Raw genomic sequence first — 18,073 nt, 5'->3', positions numbered from 1 at the left:
TAGTGTGACTTGATTTAATACTTAACAGTTTGATGGCAGGTTGAAAAGGTTACCAGACTTGGAGAGCTATGTATACCAATCCTTCACTGCAACATTGATATATTTATGTAGAACCAATTTATAATGTCTTTCAAATAATGGTGAAAATGATTTTTATTCTTAACTTTATGCACCAATTTTTAATGTGCCAGATTACTTTAACTTGCGATTGATTCGGATATTGCCTTCAGAGCATAAATCAGGAGGATGTATGAGGCTAGTTTTGGATTAGTAAATGGCTTGGAGGCCTGAAGGACCAGTGTACAAATCCTATGAATTATCCTCTCTTCATTTGTTCTGTGTAATGTAAAGTCACTGCTTAAATGGAATAGTTAATAATGAATAGGCATCTGAACTTGTTTCACGTGCGTCGTTGCAGGAAAATCTACATTTGAATTAATGTTTAATTTGGAAGTATGTAATTCTCAGAAAATGCAAGAATGCAGCATATATTTATATAATTAAATGGTTTTATGTGAGTAATATCGTTTGAAAGCCTGATTTGAATCAGACTTGGAGTGATTTAAGTAGAATTGGTGCCATTTTGGGAAAAATTAGTGACAGAATTCATATGTTCTTGCAACTGTAGGTTTGGAGGCAATAACTTAAATTCTTGTTTCAGGGGCACCAGGTTGCTCCTGCTCCCTCCCCTCATCCCTGATTAGGGGAGGAAGCAAGATCCAGGAGCTGAATCCTCCTGCTGCTTTTGTTGCCAATGTTCGGGGAGTCAGACAGCACTGAAACAGGCCCTTCGGCCTACCGAGTCTGTGCCGACCATCAACCATTTTAGGATTTAGAGGAGTAGAGAAAGTGGGGGACTAAAATTAGGAAAGCAGAGAGAGGGCATGAAAAGATATTGGCAAGTAAAATCAAGGAAAACTCCAAAGTGTTTTATAAATACATAGAGTAGGGCCATTAGAGAACAAAAAGGTAAGGTGTATCAAGATATCATGGTTCTTAATGAATACTTTGCATCTGTTTTCACAAAAGAGAGGGAAATAGCAGACATTATAGTTGAGTGTGAAGTAGTGAGGGGGGGAATATTAAGGTGTTTAGCATCCTTGAAAGTGGATAAATCTCCAGATGAATATATCCCAGACTGCTGAGGGAAACCAGGCTCTGACCATTTTCCAATTCTGTTTTACTACAGGTGTGGTACTGGTGGACTGCTAACAGAGCAGCGTTGTTTAAAAAGGGAGGAAAGTAATTACAGGCCAGTCGGCCTAACCTCGGTGGTGGGCAAATTATTGGAAAAAGTTGTGAAACAGTATAAATAGTAATTTAGAGATGCACAAATGAATCAAGGACAGTCAACATGGATTTGTTAAGGGAAGGTTGTGTCTGACTAACTTGATTGAGGAAGTAACAAGGAGGATTGCATGTTTGTTGAAGTCTACATTTGAGTTTTAGCAAGACTTTTGACAAGGTCCCACATGGTACACTGATCAGTGAATAAAAAGGGTCCAAGGGAAAATGGCAATTTGGATCCAAAATTGGCCCAGTGACAGAAAGGAGGGTTATGGTCAACTTTTTTTGATGATTGGAAGGCTGTTTCCTGTGGGGATCTGCAGGGCTTAGTACTTGGTTCCTTGATGGTTGTATGCTTAAGAAGTTTGCTGATATGAAAATTGGCGGCGTAGCTAATAGTGAGGAAGAAAGATGTATGTAGACTGCAGGAAGGTATCAATGGACTTTGAGTGAGCAGAAAAGTGGCAAATGGAATTCAATCTGGAAAAGAGAGGTAATGCATTTGGGGAGGACAAACAAGGCAAGAGGATACACTATCAATGGTAGGATACTGAACAGTGGGGCCTTGGGAGTGCATAACCACAGATCCCTGAAGGTGGTAGGGACAGGTAGATAAGGAAGGCATACGGGATACTTTCCTTTATTAGCCGAGGCATAGAGTATAAGTACAGGGAGGTTGTGCTAGTACTGTATAAAGAACCAGTTAGACTGCAGTTAGCATACTGTGTACAGTTCTGGTCACTATATTACAAAAAGGATGTGGTCACACCAGAGAGGGTACCGAGAAGATTTGAGAATGTTGCCAGGAATGGAGAATTTTAGCTATGAGGAAAGATTAGATAGGCTGGGTTTACTGGCTTAGGGACAGAGGAAGCTGAGGAGATTTAATTGAGGGGCTGAGTGGATAGGAGGGAGGTGAATAATTAGGGGGCATAGACTTGCAGTAACTGATGGAAAGATTAGAGGGGAGTTGAGGAGTAACTTTTTCACCCAGAGGCTAGTGGATGTCTGGAACCAACTACCTGAAAGAATGGTAGTGGCAAAAACCCTTATTGCGTTTAAAAATACATTAATTTCTAGGCCTACAGACCAAGAGCTTGAAGATGGGATAATTTTTTCAGGAGGCATGAACCAAATGGCTGCCTTCTGTCACAAATGTTTGTGCCTATAATTCCTTGTGTTGAATTTCTAGTTGCCTGCCAGTAGAAATCCCTGCTTTTGTGTCAAAGAAATTGAAGGGGGAACTGGCTTTATTTTTTGCATCCATTGTCTGCTGACTACAGTATTTTTTTGGTTAGCTGGATATTTGACATGCAGGGAAATCCATAACTGTCTGCAAACCAAACTATTAAGTATATACACATGGATAATTTCTGTTTACACAATGTAACATGTAAACACTGTAGTTTGTTAGGTATCTGGTTTGGTTGTATTCCACAGCTGAATACCCTGACATTTTCTATGATGGCTGACATGTAAAGAATGGCAGCTTGGTTTTGCTACCAGTGGGCTACTGACGCACATGTAACTATATCAGAGTCCACATAGTTAAGAAAGGAAATGAGTAAAGGCGAGAAATTTGGAAATAAAATTGAGAGCATTGGGTACTGGTGGAAAATGGGAGAAACAGGTTTGCTTAGAAGTAACTTGTAAGACATCTCAGAATAAATGGTTATTGCTACTGCAGTGCTGTTGAGCAGCTGCTTTGGTATCTGTACATGGTGTAATTTATTAGAATAATTTAAATAAGTGGAGTATGGAACATAATTCTGCAAATAATCTACTGCAGGTGACAGTTTGTTCACTGTTGTAGATTTTAGTTCATAGCTTCATGACAATTGAAGTAAATTTTGTTGCATTGTATTCCTAAAGGAGCATTTAATTTGGGACAAAGAAAAAAAATGTATAGCTTTGTTCTTCCAATGGATCTGTTCATTTTAAAGAAGCAGACACACTGCAGTGATATTGGGAAGAGGATTCCTTGACAATGTCTATTTCACAGCATCAAAAATTGTTTGGCTTATGCCAGATTCTCTTTTGTAGTCAGCTAATTCAATCTGCTTTTAGAATACCAGATCAATGATTTTTAATCCATATAATTAAATCTATTCGTTTTCTCAGTTGTATTTAACGAGAGCCTGATTTCAATTCTCTACTCTGGTCTTTTGCTTTTGACTCGAAGCTTTTTTTTTACAAATAGTTTTGTGTTAATTCTGATTGAAGGATGGATAGAGTAAAATTTCTGCTTCTAGCTAGAATTGGGGGAGATGGTGGTTGGGATTCTGTGATTACCATTTTTTGATGGTGGTAGGGAGAAGTGTGATTGCTGTTGTCATTTCCTCCTCCAGCAAGGGTACATATCTGGGGGGAGTTCCCAGGCTACTATGAGAATTCTGTCCTTAAGGCCTCAATGAAACTCTCATCAGCTGAGAACTGGCATGAACCTGAGCCTTTTGAAAGGCTGCAAACTTTACCTAGACTGAAGAAAGTAGTACCAGAGAAGATCTTTAGCTGGAGGCAGAATGGCTGTCTTCAGAGAGAGAGTGGCTTTTGGAGGTACTGGCATGAGAACCTCCCTCCCTTTGAGATGAGGGCTACAGGCTTGTACTTGGATGGGCGAGTTTCAGCTCCTACACTTTTGCCAGCAGACTGGGCACTCTCACTTTCAAGCTTTAAGAATCTAGTACCTTGATAAAGCAGCAGAGATTCAGTAGACTAGATGAATGAGGTGATCTCACTGAAACATACAAAATTCTTCAGGGATTTGACAGGGTGTCTTAGAATAAGGAGTCAACCATTTAGGTAGGACTGATGGAATTCTCTACTGGAGAGAGCTGTGGCTCCTCAGTTGAGCATTCAAGTCAGATCAACAATGTGTGGGAAAGTGTACTGCTTCTTGACATGAATACATTCCAACTGAGCATTTACAACTCTGGTAGAGGTTTTATTAAATAGCTGACTCTTGCTGCTTTTTCTTATGCCTGTTATTTATGCCTAGTCCATTGTTTTCTGTTGGATGTGTTTAGTCATATAATTTCTAGTAGTAGTGATGCATTCTTAATTTTCATTTGGAGCACCAGTGTAAGTCAGAACCGTCTTTGGTAGGTGCAGCTATGAAGACAAAAGGGCACAATAGGTACAGACCCCCCACTGCCAGCAGAAGTGGTTGAGCTTGAACATTCCATTGCCCACCATAGACTGGCACTGTAGATTGGTAGTGCTAATGGGAAGCTTGTTACTTGGAGAACAAGGGCGAGGATGTGTGACAGGGCTTGCTTCTTACTCTTTCTTTTGGGGAATCATACTTGGAACAGGGTTAAAGGAGTCAACTAGATTTTGACTTCCAGTACAGGATAGATTCATTATTTTGCTGATAATGCCAGCATTACCTAATGAATCTGTTTCTTCCTCCCTGAGTCCCCTACCTTTAGGAGTGAGGCTGCAGCTGGGAAAGCCATCACCACCACCTTTGGTATGTGTGGTGGTTTGTCTTGATGTGTTAATGGATGCTGAAAATGCATTCCAGCTGTGAGGCTCAATTCTCTATGAAAACACTGTTGGCCCTTATACCCAGCCTTCACCTCAGTTTCATAAGAGAAATCCCTCAGTGCCACGATTCCTATTGTGTACTGAGCCACCTCATGTCTGAAAATGGACCATGTTCTGTCCCCATCACTATTCTCTCAAACTGGCTGGTCAAAACAAAACACAAAAGCAAGTTCAAAAATTTATAGTCACATGAAAATTCAAGTTTTTTTTTTATTGATATAATTGCACCAACAGCTCACCACAATGGTGTATAGTAAAAGTAGATATAAAACTGGCAGCTTTGAAAATGATAAAGCTTTAATTTTTACAATATAAATTATTGTCACAGTAGTTTGTTTTAATCAACCAGCATTGTTTAAATGTCTCCATACAGTACATAGAAATCCTGAAATATAAAAGCAGCTGCCCATGTGTAACTGAGGCAGCTTAATTTCATGGGATTTCCATCTCTCTCTCTATACCAACATATTTAAGGGCATCAGCTTGACTGTACCTAAAAAAAAATACAAAATGAAGTGATTTGTAACAGTGATCAGTTTAGTCCAGCCATATAAATCATAGAATTGCACAGCAAAGGATACCAATTGGACCAAATCACTAGCAGCAATTTTTTGAGCCCCTGACCTTGGTATTGCGTCAGGCTCTCCTGCACTACTCCCTTTAATTCCTGTGATCATAAATTTTGTAACTGCCATGGTGTTATTTCACCAATCAGTGGAAGAAAGCCTCAATAGAAACATGGGAATTGCTAGACAATAAACAGCATGGTCTGTCAGGTTCACCTACCATCCTGGTAATCGTGTGATACAATAATAAAGTTGTTGACTAATCACACCTGGACTGTGTAATTTTGGTTGTCTTACCCAAGGAACAAAGACTCATTAGATTGATTCCTGGAAAAAGGGAACTGTCCCATGAGTAGAGATCAAGTAGCATGGACCTAAACTTGGTGTTATCAATGAGAGGTGATCTCATTGAAATGTACAAAATTCTGAGGGTGCTTGATGGGGTAGATGCTGAGGTGGCTTCCCCTGCTTGGAGAACAATCTCAGGATTAGGACAGAGGAGAAATTTCTTCACTCAAAGAGTTGAGTGTTTTTGGAATTCTCTACCCCAGCAGGTTGTAGATGTTGAATGATAAATCTTGAGCACAAAAGGGTTTGGGGGTAGGGCAGGAAAATGGAATTGTGGTAGATTAGAATGACCGTACAATGGTAAAGCAGGCTTGAGGGGGCATATGGCCCGCTCCTGTTTATGTAAAATGTTCTGGTTGGGTGCAAGGGACGTGAACCAAATATGACAACCAAAATGCAAATTACAGATTTTCCTGGGGATAGCAAATATCAAAATTGGTAGTCAAGAGCATACACCTTAAATGGAATGAAAAATCTACAACAGTCCATAATGTTCAGAAAGCTCTTCTCTATTGCTACTGATTTGATCCTTCTCTTCAGCTCTCTGCTCAGGCTACACACTGGCTTCTTGTTTGAGGCAGAGTTGAGCTTGAAACCTCAAGCATTCTTGGTGATGAATAGGCCAATTCAAATCAACAATTTTTCCCACCTTTGCCTCACTTCCAGATACCAAGAACCTTATTCATCATTTTGTCACTGCTATCCAGTAAAATCAATGGACCAAATCAGATAAAATGCCAGTAATTTTCTAGTTGGCACTAACTGCATGCTGGAGCCCTCCATAAACTGCAACTTGTTCAAAACTCAGCTGCTCTTATCTGTCTTGCTCATCTGCTAACTTGTTCTGAACAACCTATACTGGCTCTCTGTCCCCCAACACAATTTAAAACTGTGGTTTGCCTTTTCAAAAATCACTCAATGGCCTTGCCCTCTTCCTACCTTGCTTCTCCCAACTGTGGCTTTGTGCAAACCCTCCCCTTTGACCTGCAACTAGAGGCAGAAGCTTCTGCTACCTCAAGCCAACTCAAACTTGATTCTTAAATTACTTCACTTGTTTCTCCACCTAAAAAAAATGCCAAGCTTTCAGTCTCATCCAGCAGCTCTTGCTTCATGACTCGTCAAGTATTTTTTATTTTTCCTCTGAAAGCACCATATAAATGTGAACTGTTTGTTGATATTAAGGCTTTAAACCACAACACTCAAAACCACCATGCAAGATAGATCTGGGCAGAATCATTCAAAACCATTCTAATTACTCCTTAAAAGACTCAACTTTGCTGTAGTAATATTTGTACCTTTTCGCTCAAAAGGGTTGGTTGTTGATTACTCAATCACCTTTTTAAAAACTGTGGGGTTTTTTTGGCCTGGCACAAATTTATTACAACGTTTTAGTTAGTAATACATAGGTAACATGAAAATTTGGATTAATTCAGCTTCTCCCTACCCCAAGCAAAATAAAGTGATGTAAAAAATGAAGATCAAAGCAGTTGTCATACAGAGGTACGAATATAGATTTGCACAATTACAAAAGGCGTTATGCATGTTGACAGAAAAGTTTGATAAAAGGACACAGTTGCAATGAAGGGACCTGAATTTCCTCATCGTTGAGTTTCTGTGGAAGTAGATTCCAACCACCAGTCTGACCTTTTATGGAGTGGGGCAATTACGTACACAGGGCAACTCCTTGCATCATTAGCACTGCTCATTGACAGTCCACTTCCGTGGGAAGGAAAGCTAGAGCTGGGTAAGTCAGCATCTGACATTGCAAAAAATATTGATGGGCAACAACTGGGAAGAAAGGTCCAGCCAAAAAGAACTTGGAGGTTATTAAAGAATTTTTTTCTCTTGCCAAGAGATCATGAACTTTTAGTTTGAGATACAGCACTGAAACAGGCCCTTCGGCCCACCGAGTCTGTGCCGACCATCAACCACCCATTTATACTAATCCTACACTAATTCCATATTCCTACCACATCCCCACCTGTCCCTATATTTCCCTACCACCTACCTATACTAGGGGCAATTTATAATGGCCAATTTACCTATCAACCTGCAAGTCTTTGGCATTCCCACTTTTCCCACTCAGAGCTTCAGTGGAAATAGAGAATTCCATAGACTTTGTCCTACTCATTTTCATGCAGTAGGGCAACATTACGTGTGTAGTGTGGTGAGATCAGGAAGCAGTTGTGGGGATTCAGGGACTATTTTCAGGAGTGGCGAGTTGGCAGAAGGCCTCGCAGCATCCCATTTCCTCTATTTCATGACTGCCCAGAAATTGACTATTTCCCAAAGTTACTGCTGACAAGCAAGATCACCCCAGGTTGAATTTCTACATGATTTTGAGATTACCAATTTTCAAAGGAAAACTGAGGATTAAGGAGGGAGGAAAAAAATCCAAAATGAACTGAACCAGACAGATGGTTTAGGCACAATTCAGATGAAGTTTGAATTATTCAAGTCACCAGCTCTTGGCCACTGAGTGACAAGACTGCAACATAATTTTTTTTTCCTAGAAGGATTTCAGTTTACAAACAAAATCCTGTTTCAAGTTGCTAACTTAGTCCTATCTAAGGATGTCACTTATAAATAAATGTAACAGTGATACTTACATCACTATGATTGAGATTAAGAACATTTTTTAAAGTTTAATAATTTTGCATCGATAAATACATTTCTCTATCTCTAATCAATTGATTTTTAGCAGTGTTCTAACAAAATATGAAAGTGAAAACATTATTTCTAAAGCATATGAAAGAAGTCTATTCTCTCAAACACTGATGCTGCAAAATAGGGATTCTCATACCTGTAGTCAAAGAATAACTCCTCTCCGGTTTGGATCGCTCTTTTGGCAAAGATGCCAATTCTATGGTCTCCATTAACCATCATTACTAAAATCAGGAGAAAATATAAAATCACTATGCTTATTTCCAGTCACAGTGCTACCCATGACTCAGTTGGTACGACTCTTGCCTGAGTCACAAGGGTCTGGGATCAAGTTCCACTCCAGGACTTGAACACAAAAATTAAGGCTGATACTCCCATGCAGTACTGAGGTCAGAGGTGCTATCTGCCCTCTCAGGTAGACATAAAAGATCCCACGGTACTGTATTGAAGAGTAGGGTAGCTATCCCTGATGTCCTGGCCGATACTTACTCCTCAATCAACATCACAAAAAAAAATGATGAGCTGGTCATTATCACATTGTTGTTTGAGAGAGCTTGCTATGCACAAACTGACTGCCGCATTTCCTGCATTATAATAGTGACTACACTTCCTAAGTACATCATTGGCTGTAAAGTGTTTTGAGATGTTTGGTGGTCGTGAAAGGTCTTTTTCTTGGTCACTTAAAATTCCAATTCTACTCAAATTTTGTTCATGGACCTAGCAATAAACCATTAGAGATCGGATTTCAAACAGCCATACCATTTTACAATCTTAGGTGGCATTTTTATTGCTGAGCTGCTACTGGAGCAACAGGATGCTGTTAACTTCCATTTTTTTCTGCATGCACAACTCATTCATAAAAGCTAGCAATGCAGATTATTTCCATCCGTGCTACTTGCATCTTCCCAAGATCAAGGGAGTCTGTGCTTAAATAGCCAGAAGGATAAGCACATGCACCTTGTTTTAAGTCACGATACAACTGGGAAAAAAAAGTTTCCATGTGTCAGTAGACACTGCTTCCTTTGATAAACCTTAAGAGAAAAGGCAAGATGATGCTTACCTTTGGCATAGCAGTTAGGATTGACGGAATGGTTTGCAAAACGTATTTTGTTACCCTTGCGTGTTGCATCAACGACAAAGTCTGAAAAAGATGAAAGATTATAAATAGTGCTTTCTACTTTTAGACAACGCTCGTTGAATGCGATTTATTCAGGTAACTTAAATTGAGCATGTTCATACCATTGTTCAGGTTAAAGAGGAAGCTACACATGTACTTGTCGTAAACTTTGCCACGACGATCAGCTTCATCCTGTGATATTATCTGAAAAACAGCTTGGATTATTACATTACCTACATATTTTGACCATTGATAAGGTGTTGATGGACATCACACTTGTGGCTTTCACAACACTACCTCTAAATCGGAGCGCATGTTAGGGACCTCCTTGTCGGATAACTCAAATGTGGGACAAGTGCAGAAAATGTAATGCAAAAAAAAAAGCATTTAAAGTAGGTTTTTAGCAAAGCCACATGCTATACCATTCACACCCAAGTGTTTAGTTTCCAAATGTTTTTTCCCCAAATTGTCCAGCTGTACGTGTATAGGAGTAGCAGAATTGTAGTACGTGACCATTAAAATTATTCAGGGTATGACTAGAGCATATTAAATCTTCAGCAGTGTCAGACCTAAGTGTCCAAAGTAGTAACACCAATACTTAGGAAAGGGGAATGAACACTGAAATTAATATTTAGGTTTGGCTAATTGAGTGGTAAGAAATTTTTCAATTATGTTTCAGCTTTCTAAAGATCTACTGTAGCTAGCCACAAAGACTAAACTATTGTGTCTGTAATTCCATGCAGTGAATAAAACACATGGTAGGAGTTTTGATAAACCTTTCTTTAACTAGGACAAGACTGAACAAAAGAATATCCTGATTCCAAGAGTTTTTTTTTATTCATCCATGGGATGTGGGTATCACAGGCCAGGCCAGCATTTATTGCCCATCCCTAATTGCCCTTGAACTGAGTGGCTTGCTAGGCCATGAGTGAAACCCATTACGTACAAAAAAATTCATGTACACACAAAATCAAGACCACTCATGCAGGCTAAAGTGACATGAACCCCAGACATTATAAAAAATGCACAATTCCAAAAATACATCAGAATCCAACTTTGCCATACTCAAAAGTGATAAAACCACCCCCCCCACCACCACAAACGTAACCTCACTAGAACCCCCAAAAGTCCTAAAATGAGACCACATAAAATAAGATACCTTCCATGCAGAAAAACTGAGGGCTACATTATACTTTCCCCTCCAAAGCCCGAGAATCTTCAAATTGCTGGGCCCGGAGGACTGGTAAACGTTGCTCCGTAAATGGTTAAAAGGGAGCAGTCAGCAGCCTTCTCCAGCCCTCCAAGTCAGGGAATTAACAGGGGCTGAAATCCAAAGCTGAAGTTGGCTTTGTGCATGGAACCAGCAGGAGGTCCATTGGCCAGATCAAAAGGAGCTCACATGCTGCATTTGGCAACTGAGCTGTAGCTTGCGACACCTCCAAGCTACAAAGTAAGCAGCAAAAAGAGTTGGGGTAAAAAGATGTTTTCCAGATTGGTAGAATATATGTAGTGGTTTGCCACAGGCATCTGTATTGAGATCTCGTTTTCCATTTATATAAAACTGATTTGGAGAGGGGCACAAGAGGACGACAGCAACCACTGCCTTATATTTATATAGCATCTTTAACATAATGAAATGCCCCAAGGTGCTTCACAGGATATTTGAAAACATATGACACCGAACCACAGAACAAGATATTAGGTCACAAAACCAAGCTTGGTCAAAGAGATAGGTTTTAGGGAGGAAAGTGAGGCAGAGAGGCGTAGGAAGGGTATTCCAGAGCTTAGGGCCTGGCAACTGAAGGCACAAGAGGCCAGAATTAGAGAAGCACAGATATCGCAGAGTTGTGGAGCTGGAGGAGATGATAGAGATAGGGGCATAGCCATGGAGCGATTTGAAAACAAGGATGAGCATTTTAAAATCAAGATGTTGCTTGACCGGGAACCAATGCAGGTCAGTGAGCATAGGGGTGTTAGGGGAATGGGACTTGGTGCGAGTTAGGACACAGGCAGCAGAGTTTTGGATGACCTAAAGTTTACAGAGGGTAGAATGTGGAAGACCAGCCAAGAGTATATTGGAATAGTCAAGTCTAGAGGTAACAAAAGCTTAATGAGGGTTTCAGCAGCAGACGATCTGAGACGGGGCGAAGTGGTATAAATACGCAATCTTAGTGATGGCATGAATAAGATGCCAAATGTGGGGACATGAAGAATGAAAAAGCATGCAGGGAAACAGACATGTTTCCCTTTCCTCTCATCCTCGAATGCATTGTCACCTTCCAAGTCCATTCCCATTTTCCCCAGAACACTGATTGAATCCCTCCAATCAAGTTTCCACCCCTGTCACGGCACTGAAACAGCTATCAAAGTCACAAATGACATCCTATGCAAATGTGACAAAAGGTAAACTCTCTCTCCTTGCTCTAATTGCAATCTTTAATACCATTGACTAGACCATCCTCCAATGCCTCTCCACTGTTGTCCTGCTGGGCTGGACTGCTCTCACCTGGTTCCATTCTTATCTATCCAATTGTAGCCAGAGTATCACTTGCAATGGCTTCTCTTCCTGATTCTGCAGTTACCTCTGGTGTCCAAGGATCTATCCTAGGCCTCTTTCTATTTCTCATTCATAGGCTGCCCCTTCAACGACATCATCTGAAAGCAGAGTGTTAGTTTTCAAATATACGCTGACGACACCAAAGTGTACTTCACCACCACTTCTCTCGACTCCGCCACCGTTGATAAATTATCAGATATCCAATGCTGGATGAGCAGAAACTTCTTCCAATATCGGGAAAACAAAATTGTTTTCAGTCTCCATTCCATTCCCTAGCTACTGAGTTCATCCCTTTCTCTGGCAACAGCTCGAGATTAAATCAGTCTGTTCGCAACCTTGGTGTCACATTTCAGAGATAAGCTTCCGACCTCATATTTGCGCCATCACTGAGACTACCTATTTCCACCTTCATAATATTGCCTGATTTCACCCCTGTATCAGCTCGCCTGCTGCTGCAGCTCTCCTTCATGCCGTCGTTACCTCTGGACTTGACTACCCAAATGCACTCCTGGCTGGTCTCCCGCGTTCTACTCTCCGTAAACTTGAGGTCATCCAAAACTGCTACCCGTGTCTTAACTCGCACTAAGTCTCGTTCACCTATTACCCCCGTGCTCGCTGACTTACACTGGCTTCCAGTTGAGCAACATCTTTACTTTAAAAATAATTCTCATCCTTGTTTTCAAATCCCTCCATGGCCTCTCCCTATCTCTAACTTCCTCCAACCCACAACTCTCAGACATCTGTGCTCCTCTAATTCTGGCCTCTCGAGCATTGGTGGCTGCACCTTCAGTTATCTAGGTCCTAAGCTTTAGAATATCCTCCCTACAGCTCTCTGCCTTTCCACCTCACTTTCCTCCTTTAAGTCACTCCTTAAAACATACCTCTTTGACCAAGCTTTCAGTCATCTGACTGAATATCTCTTTCTGCAGGTTTGTGTCATATTTTGTTTTCTAATGCTTCTGTGGAGCACCGTGGAGTGTTTTATTATATTAAAGGTGCAATGTAAATACAAGCTGTTGTTAACTGAGTGGGTAGATAGGTGCGGTTCAATGCAGAGAAACTGTCAACAGTAGATAGATGTACAGAGATCTAAGGGTACAGATAGAGAAATGGCACTGCAGGTAGAAACAATAAGATACAAATGGGATTTATTTAGAGGGGCAATGAATATAAAACAAGACAAATTGTTGAACCTGTATGTAGTTAAATCATGGTTGGAATATTGTCAATTTCAGTTGAGCTATCATCCACACCCTTTTGGGGGGAGCAAGTTCCAGACTTCCAATTCCCTTTGTGAGAAAAAGTGTTTCCTGACATCACCCCATAATGGCCCAGATCTAATTTTAAGGTTAAGCCCTCCTATTCTGATCTCCCCCAACCACAGAAATTTCTCTCTAAACATTCTATCAATTCCTTTAATCATCTTATGACTTATTTAGCCACCAAATCAGTAATTCGAATCACACCACCCAATTCCATGGTTGTTACATTCATTAATCCTTGAAGGAACCTGAACTGAACACACAAGAAAATAGAGTGCATTTGGCATGCATTTGTTTCAGCTTTGGGAATTGGCCTGAAATCCAGCCACGTCTATGGAGGTGATGCTTCTCCTTTCCAGGATGTATTGTGAATATCGTGAATCGGCCCAACTTCTAGTGGATATCAGTCAACAGCTTAATTTGAACAAACTGGTAATTTTGCTGAGGCATCACAAGGATGGATGGTGTATGCAGCAGAGATCTCTCGTCTTGAAAAAAACCTAAAATGTTTACTTGCCTCAGTCAAATTTGATAAACACTCTAAACTACTTTCCCAAATTAGATGATCACCACGTCATCTAAAAGTAAGTAGCTAAAGCAAAAGATAATGTTTCGGAGACATAAACAAGAAATGCTGGAACCACTCAGCAGGTCTGGCAGCATCTGTGGAAAGAGAAGCAGAAAGATTCTCTTTCCACAGATGCTGCCAGACCTGCTGAGTGGTTCCAGCATTTCTTGTTTTTATTTCAGATTTCCAGCATCTGCAGTATTTTTCTTTTACTATAATGTTTCGGAGGTTTACCAGACTAATCCCTGGGATGGCGGGATTGTCTTATGAGGAGAGATTGCAGAAACTGGGCCTGTATTCTCTAGAGTTTCGAAGAATGAGAGGTGATCTCATTGAAACTTTCAAAATTCTTAGAGGGTGTGGCAGGTGGATGTGGTTAGGATGTTTCCTCTAGCTGGTGAGTCTCAAACCAGGGGACACAGTCTCAGAATGAAGGGCAGGCCACTACCGAGATGAGGAGGAATTTCTTTACTCAGAGGGTGGTGAATCTGTGGAATTCTCTACCCCAGAGGGCTGTGGAAGCTCAATCATTGAGCATTTTCAAGACCAGAAATCAAGAGATTTCTGGATACTAATGACATCAAGAAATATGGGGATAGTGGGGAAAAAATGGCGTAGAGGTAGGTGATCAGCCATGACTTGAAAGTCAGAGCAGGCTTGACAGGCCGAATGGCCTACATCTATTTTCTATGTTAACATCTAAAATTTGTAACCAAGCTTCTCGAGCCTAATTTAATGTGTGAAATTTGTAACATTTTTATACTAAAATCATCCACACATCCTACACAAGAATGACTGGTCAAAAATATACAAGTTATCTTCTAACTCAAACCTATTATAAATCTGTATGAAAAGATATAAACCTGGTAGAGCCGGTTTTAAAAGTGGCTGGAAATAAATGTTCACTTGACATTGCCACATCATACATCACTCGATTAAATGCATCTATGCTGTCAAACAGGCAAACAATTCCCTGCAACCTCCCACAAAATATTCCAATATTTAACCCTCAAAGTATAAGTGACTTTTCAACTAACCTCTCCACAATATTCAGAGATGAATTCATTTTTCTGCACTGGCTCTTTGATGAAGATGCCCCACCCAGCCACGTCAGATGGTGCTAGCAGTAAGTGCTGTTATATAGGAGAGGAAAATACCAAGTCAAAACAAAAAACTTTTCACTTTGATGACAAATAAAAGGCCTCAATTACATTTTACACTTTAAACTAATAAGACGTGGGGAGTGGGGGTGGAGGAGCATGGGCAGGGAATCTGGGAAAATAAACTAAGATAAAGAATTATGCTAACAAATGGTTAGGGAACAGATAGTTATAGAACAAGTATAAAATGGCATAATGGGGAGCCAGATGTAGCTGGGATAATTATAACATGGGTACATAAAGAACAGGACCGGCAATTAAGTATTGCAGAATAGAACATTTAAAAAGGATAGCGAAGGGGCGGGGCAGCTGTGCGAATGAGGATAACAATTGCAGTAGAAAAAGGGGACATAACATTAAGATAGAAACAGAATCCATATAGATCAAGACAAAGGATAAGAAGGGATCAATGACACTAACTGACTTATTCTACAGACCACCTAACATTGGAAGGGAAGTGGAGGAAGAAATATGCAAGAACATTTATGAAATGAGTAAAAGACAGAATAATCATGGGAGATTTAAATAACTCCCAAATAAACTGGCTAAAGGAAATGCTTCGTACTAATGTTTTGAGTAAAAAAAATTTAACCGTTAACATGGCAAAGAAAAGAGCAAGTCACATGGCAGCCACAAACTTTTGAGGACAGCAGTTCAGACACATTTCAAAACTTGACCAAAAACGATTTGTAGCTTTGATATTAAATGTATCGCGATAACTAGCTTTTTTATTTTCAACCATTTTAAGTGTGCTTCTATATAAGCAAATAAAACGTAAAAAATCTCAAGACTTAGCTTCTTGATCCATTTCTTTCAAAAATTAAGTTTATAAATACCAAAAATTAATGAAAACAAGAGACGATTTTCATTTATCCCTTAGAAAGGGATTTAAAAAGGGACACAACATTTCTAGTAGGTACCCATCATCATTCACAACACGTCTGGAAAAGATATGCTAGGCCTGCTGGAAAAAAATTCTGATTTGTATAATATGCACCCTAAATTTGAGGTAAATTTTCTATAAAGGAAAAAATGATTATATTTGGAAAATTATGGTAGACCATTAAGGAAAGGATGACAAAAGGGAATACAGGGAAATAAGTCAAACACACAATTAGAAAAGAAAAGGAGGAACTACAAAATTCTACAGAGACAAACAAAATCAGGATAGGGTTAGGGCCACAAAGGAATGCACAAGATAAACTCTCAGGTTGTGACAGAGTAATGGCAGAAATGCTGAATGTGCCATGATTTCCAGTACCTCCACATTTTACTGATATGAACTTTGAGTGGCACTGGATAATATCTGGTCACTTAGGCAATAAGATAAAATATTCTGCCACAAGATTGGTACCCAATCGTGCATCAAGGTACTCAGCCAATACAAAAACAAATGTAAACCTTCCTTTATGGCAATGCCCAGTTACAAGACACTTTGGTCATTACACAAGCAGTCCAGAACCAAACTAAATTTTGGCCAAAAATGAAATGTTAGGACAGTAACTTAAGAAAAGGTTGTGGAAGCCAGTGGGCCTCAAATCTTGCCTTTAGACACAGCAGTGCTTTAAAGTACTCTCTACAGTGACTTTAAAGTTCCAGACTGCCTGAAAGATTATTTGTTTCTCTTTGTATTTTATAGAAGTTCCCAGTGCAATACTGGTGTGCAAAAGATTGTGGATTATGCTCCCACGGTCATTTTCTATTATTTGAAGATGAACTCAGTTGAATCCTAGAGTAGGACATTCAATTTAGAACTTTTATAAAATAACTAGAAGTTGCTTGAATATGAATGGAACCTCAGAAAATCCAAATGAAAATCGCACTGAAATTTTTTTTAGCTGTTTAAATCTTGCTGACCTGCGCGAGAAATTAATTGAGGTGAAGTGGCGGAATTATGTTGTGTATGATATGGGGGCTGAGGGGCATTGCACTCTGTCCAAGACATCAAACTCAACATGTATTTCATGATTCTTTCCACTTGGTCGACAGCTTACTCGTTTGTAGCTGAAAGCTAATTGAAGAAGAATTTGAAATTATGGACTAAAGTTTCGAGAAAGCAATCTTTCAGAATAGTGTATATATGGCAAATATTCTATAAACAATCCTATCGAGCAATGAATTAAAGTATTATTTGAATAAACATGCCAATAGACTTTACAGATGCACAAGGATGTCATACTTTTTAAAACCACAATGCAGGATTTAGATTTAGCAGTAACAAGGTAAAAAGGCAGAAACTATCAATAATCACCTTTTTGGATCCTCTCTGGATGCTGCAGTTTTTGCAGGACACATTCTTACTATCCCAGTGATCAGCAGCTCCACAGGTTTGGCACAAGTCAGGATCACACTCGCGCACAGCAAGGTAACAAGGACACTGTTTGGTGTTACATTGGGCCTTGCAGCGACAGCCAGGGAATCGGTTCTGACCTAATGGAGGAGAATATTGCTGAATAAAGTATCTAACTATAGTATTTACAATTTACAAAGACTATCTATATTTTGCATGCTCTCTCATCTCAATAGCTTCACTGTATTTGCTCACTTTGCATCAGTTTGTCCTACCAAGGTCGTCAAATATGACTAAATAATGGATGTTACTCTACTCCACATGAATAAAACTAGAATCTAAATCCTACACCAGACTGCAAGAAGAGGACCCAAATTAGTTTGATTGCCTTCAATCAGTATTCGAAGGATTATAATTTGATGACAACCAATAAATGAAACAAATATACTTTTAAGTATGCATGTATAGTCCATTACATCTAGCATACAACTGCAGTAGACTGTTGCAAAACAAATATTTGAATATGTTGTATGAATTATTAGTTATTAACTTGATTCATTGAACATGAATTCCATACCACCCAAGAAATTTTAAGTTAACATTTTACTATGTAGCAAATCAGATTCAATTTTATAATCAGGCAAGTCTATGCCAGTATGTACAATTGGTACTAATGTATCCTGTTTGAACGCCAGTTATAAATTT

At 39.6% G+C, this 18,073-nt stretch overlaps 1 protein-coding gene across 2 annotated transcripts in view; it reads right to left on the bottom strand.

Moving 5' to 3' along the window:
* Window positions 1–5,028: 5,028 nt before the first annotated feature.
* The window catches only part of ezh2 (enhancer of zeste 2 polycomb repressive complex 2 subunit), an 89,353-nt gene continuing 76,308 nt past the window's right edge, over window positions 5,029–18,073 (bottom strand). For both annotated transcript variants that reach the window (XM_068011373.1, XM_068011382.1), the window contains 6 exons: window positions 17,330–17,508; window positions 14,956–15,051; window positions 9,654–9,735; window positions 9,475–9,555; window positions 8,554–8,638; window positions 5,029–5,329 (listed from right to left, as the gene is read on the bottom strand). In XM_068011373.1, coding sequence (XP_067867474.1) covers window positions 5,269–5,329; window positions 8,554–8,638; window positions 9,475–9,555; window positions 9,654–9,735; window positions 14,956–15,051; window positions 17,330–17,508 — 584 coding nt within the window. In that variant the 3' untranslated portion in view covers window positions 5,029–5,268. The remainder of the gene's footprint in view (window positions 5,330–8,553; window positions 8,639–9,474; window positions 9,556–9,653; window positions 9,736–14,955; window positions 15,052–17,329; window positions 17,509–18,073) is intronic.

This window comes from Heterodontus francisci, chromosome 2 (assembly GCF_036365525.1).
Source record: "Heterodontus francisci isolate sHetFra1 chromosome 2, sHetFra1.hap1, whole genome shotgun sequence".
NCBI classification, from domain to species: Eukaryota; Metazoa; Chordata; class Chondrichthyes; order Heterodontiformes; family Heterodontidae; genus Heterodontus; species Heterodontus francisci.
Note: the sequence above shows the minus strand (reverse complement) of the source record. Positions and strands in the feature narration are given on the sequence as shown.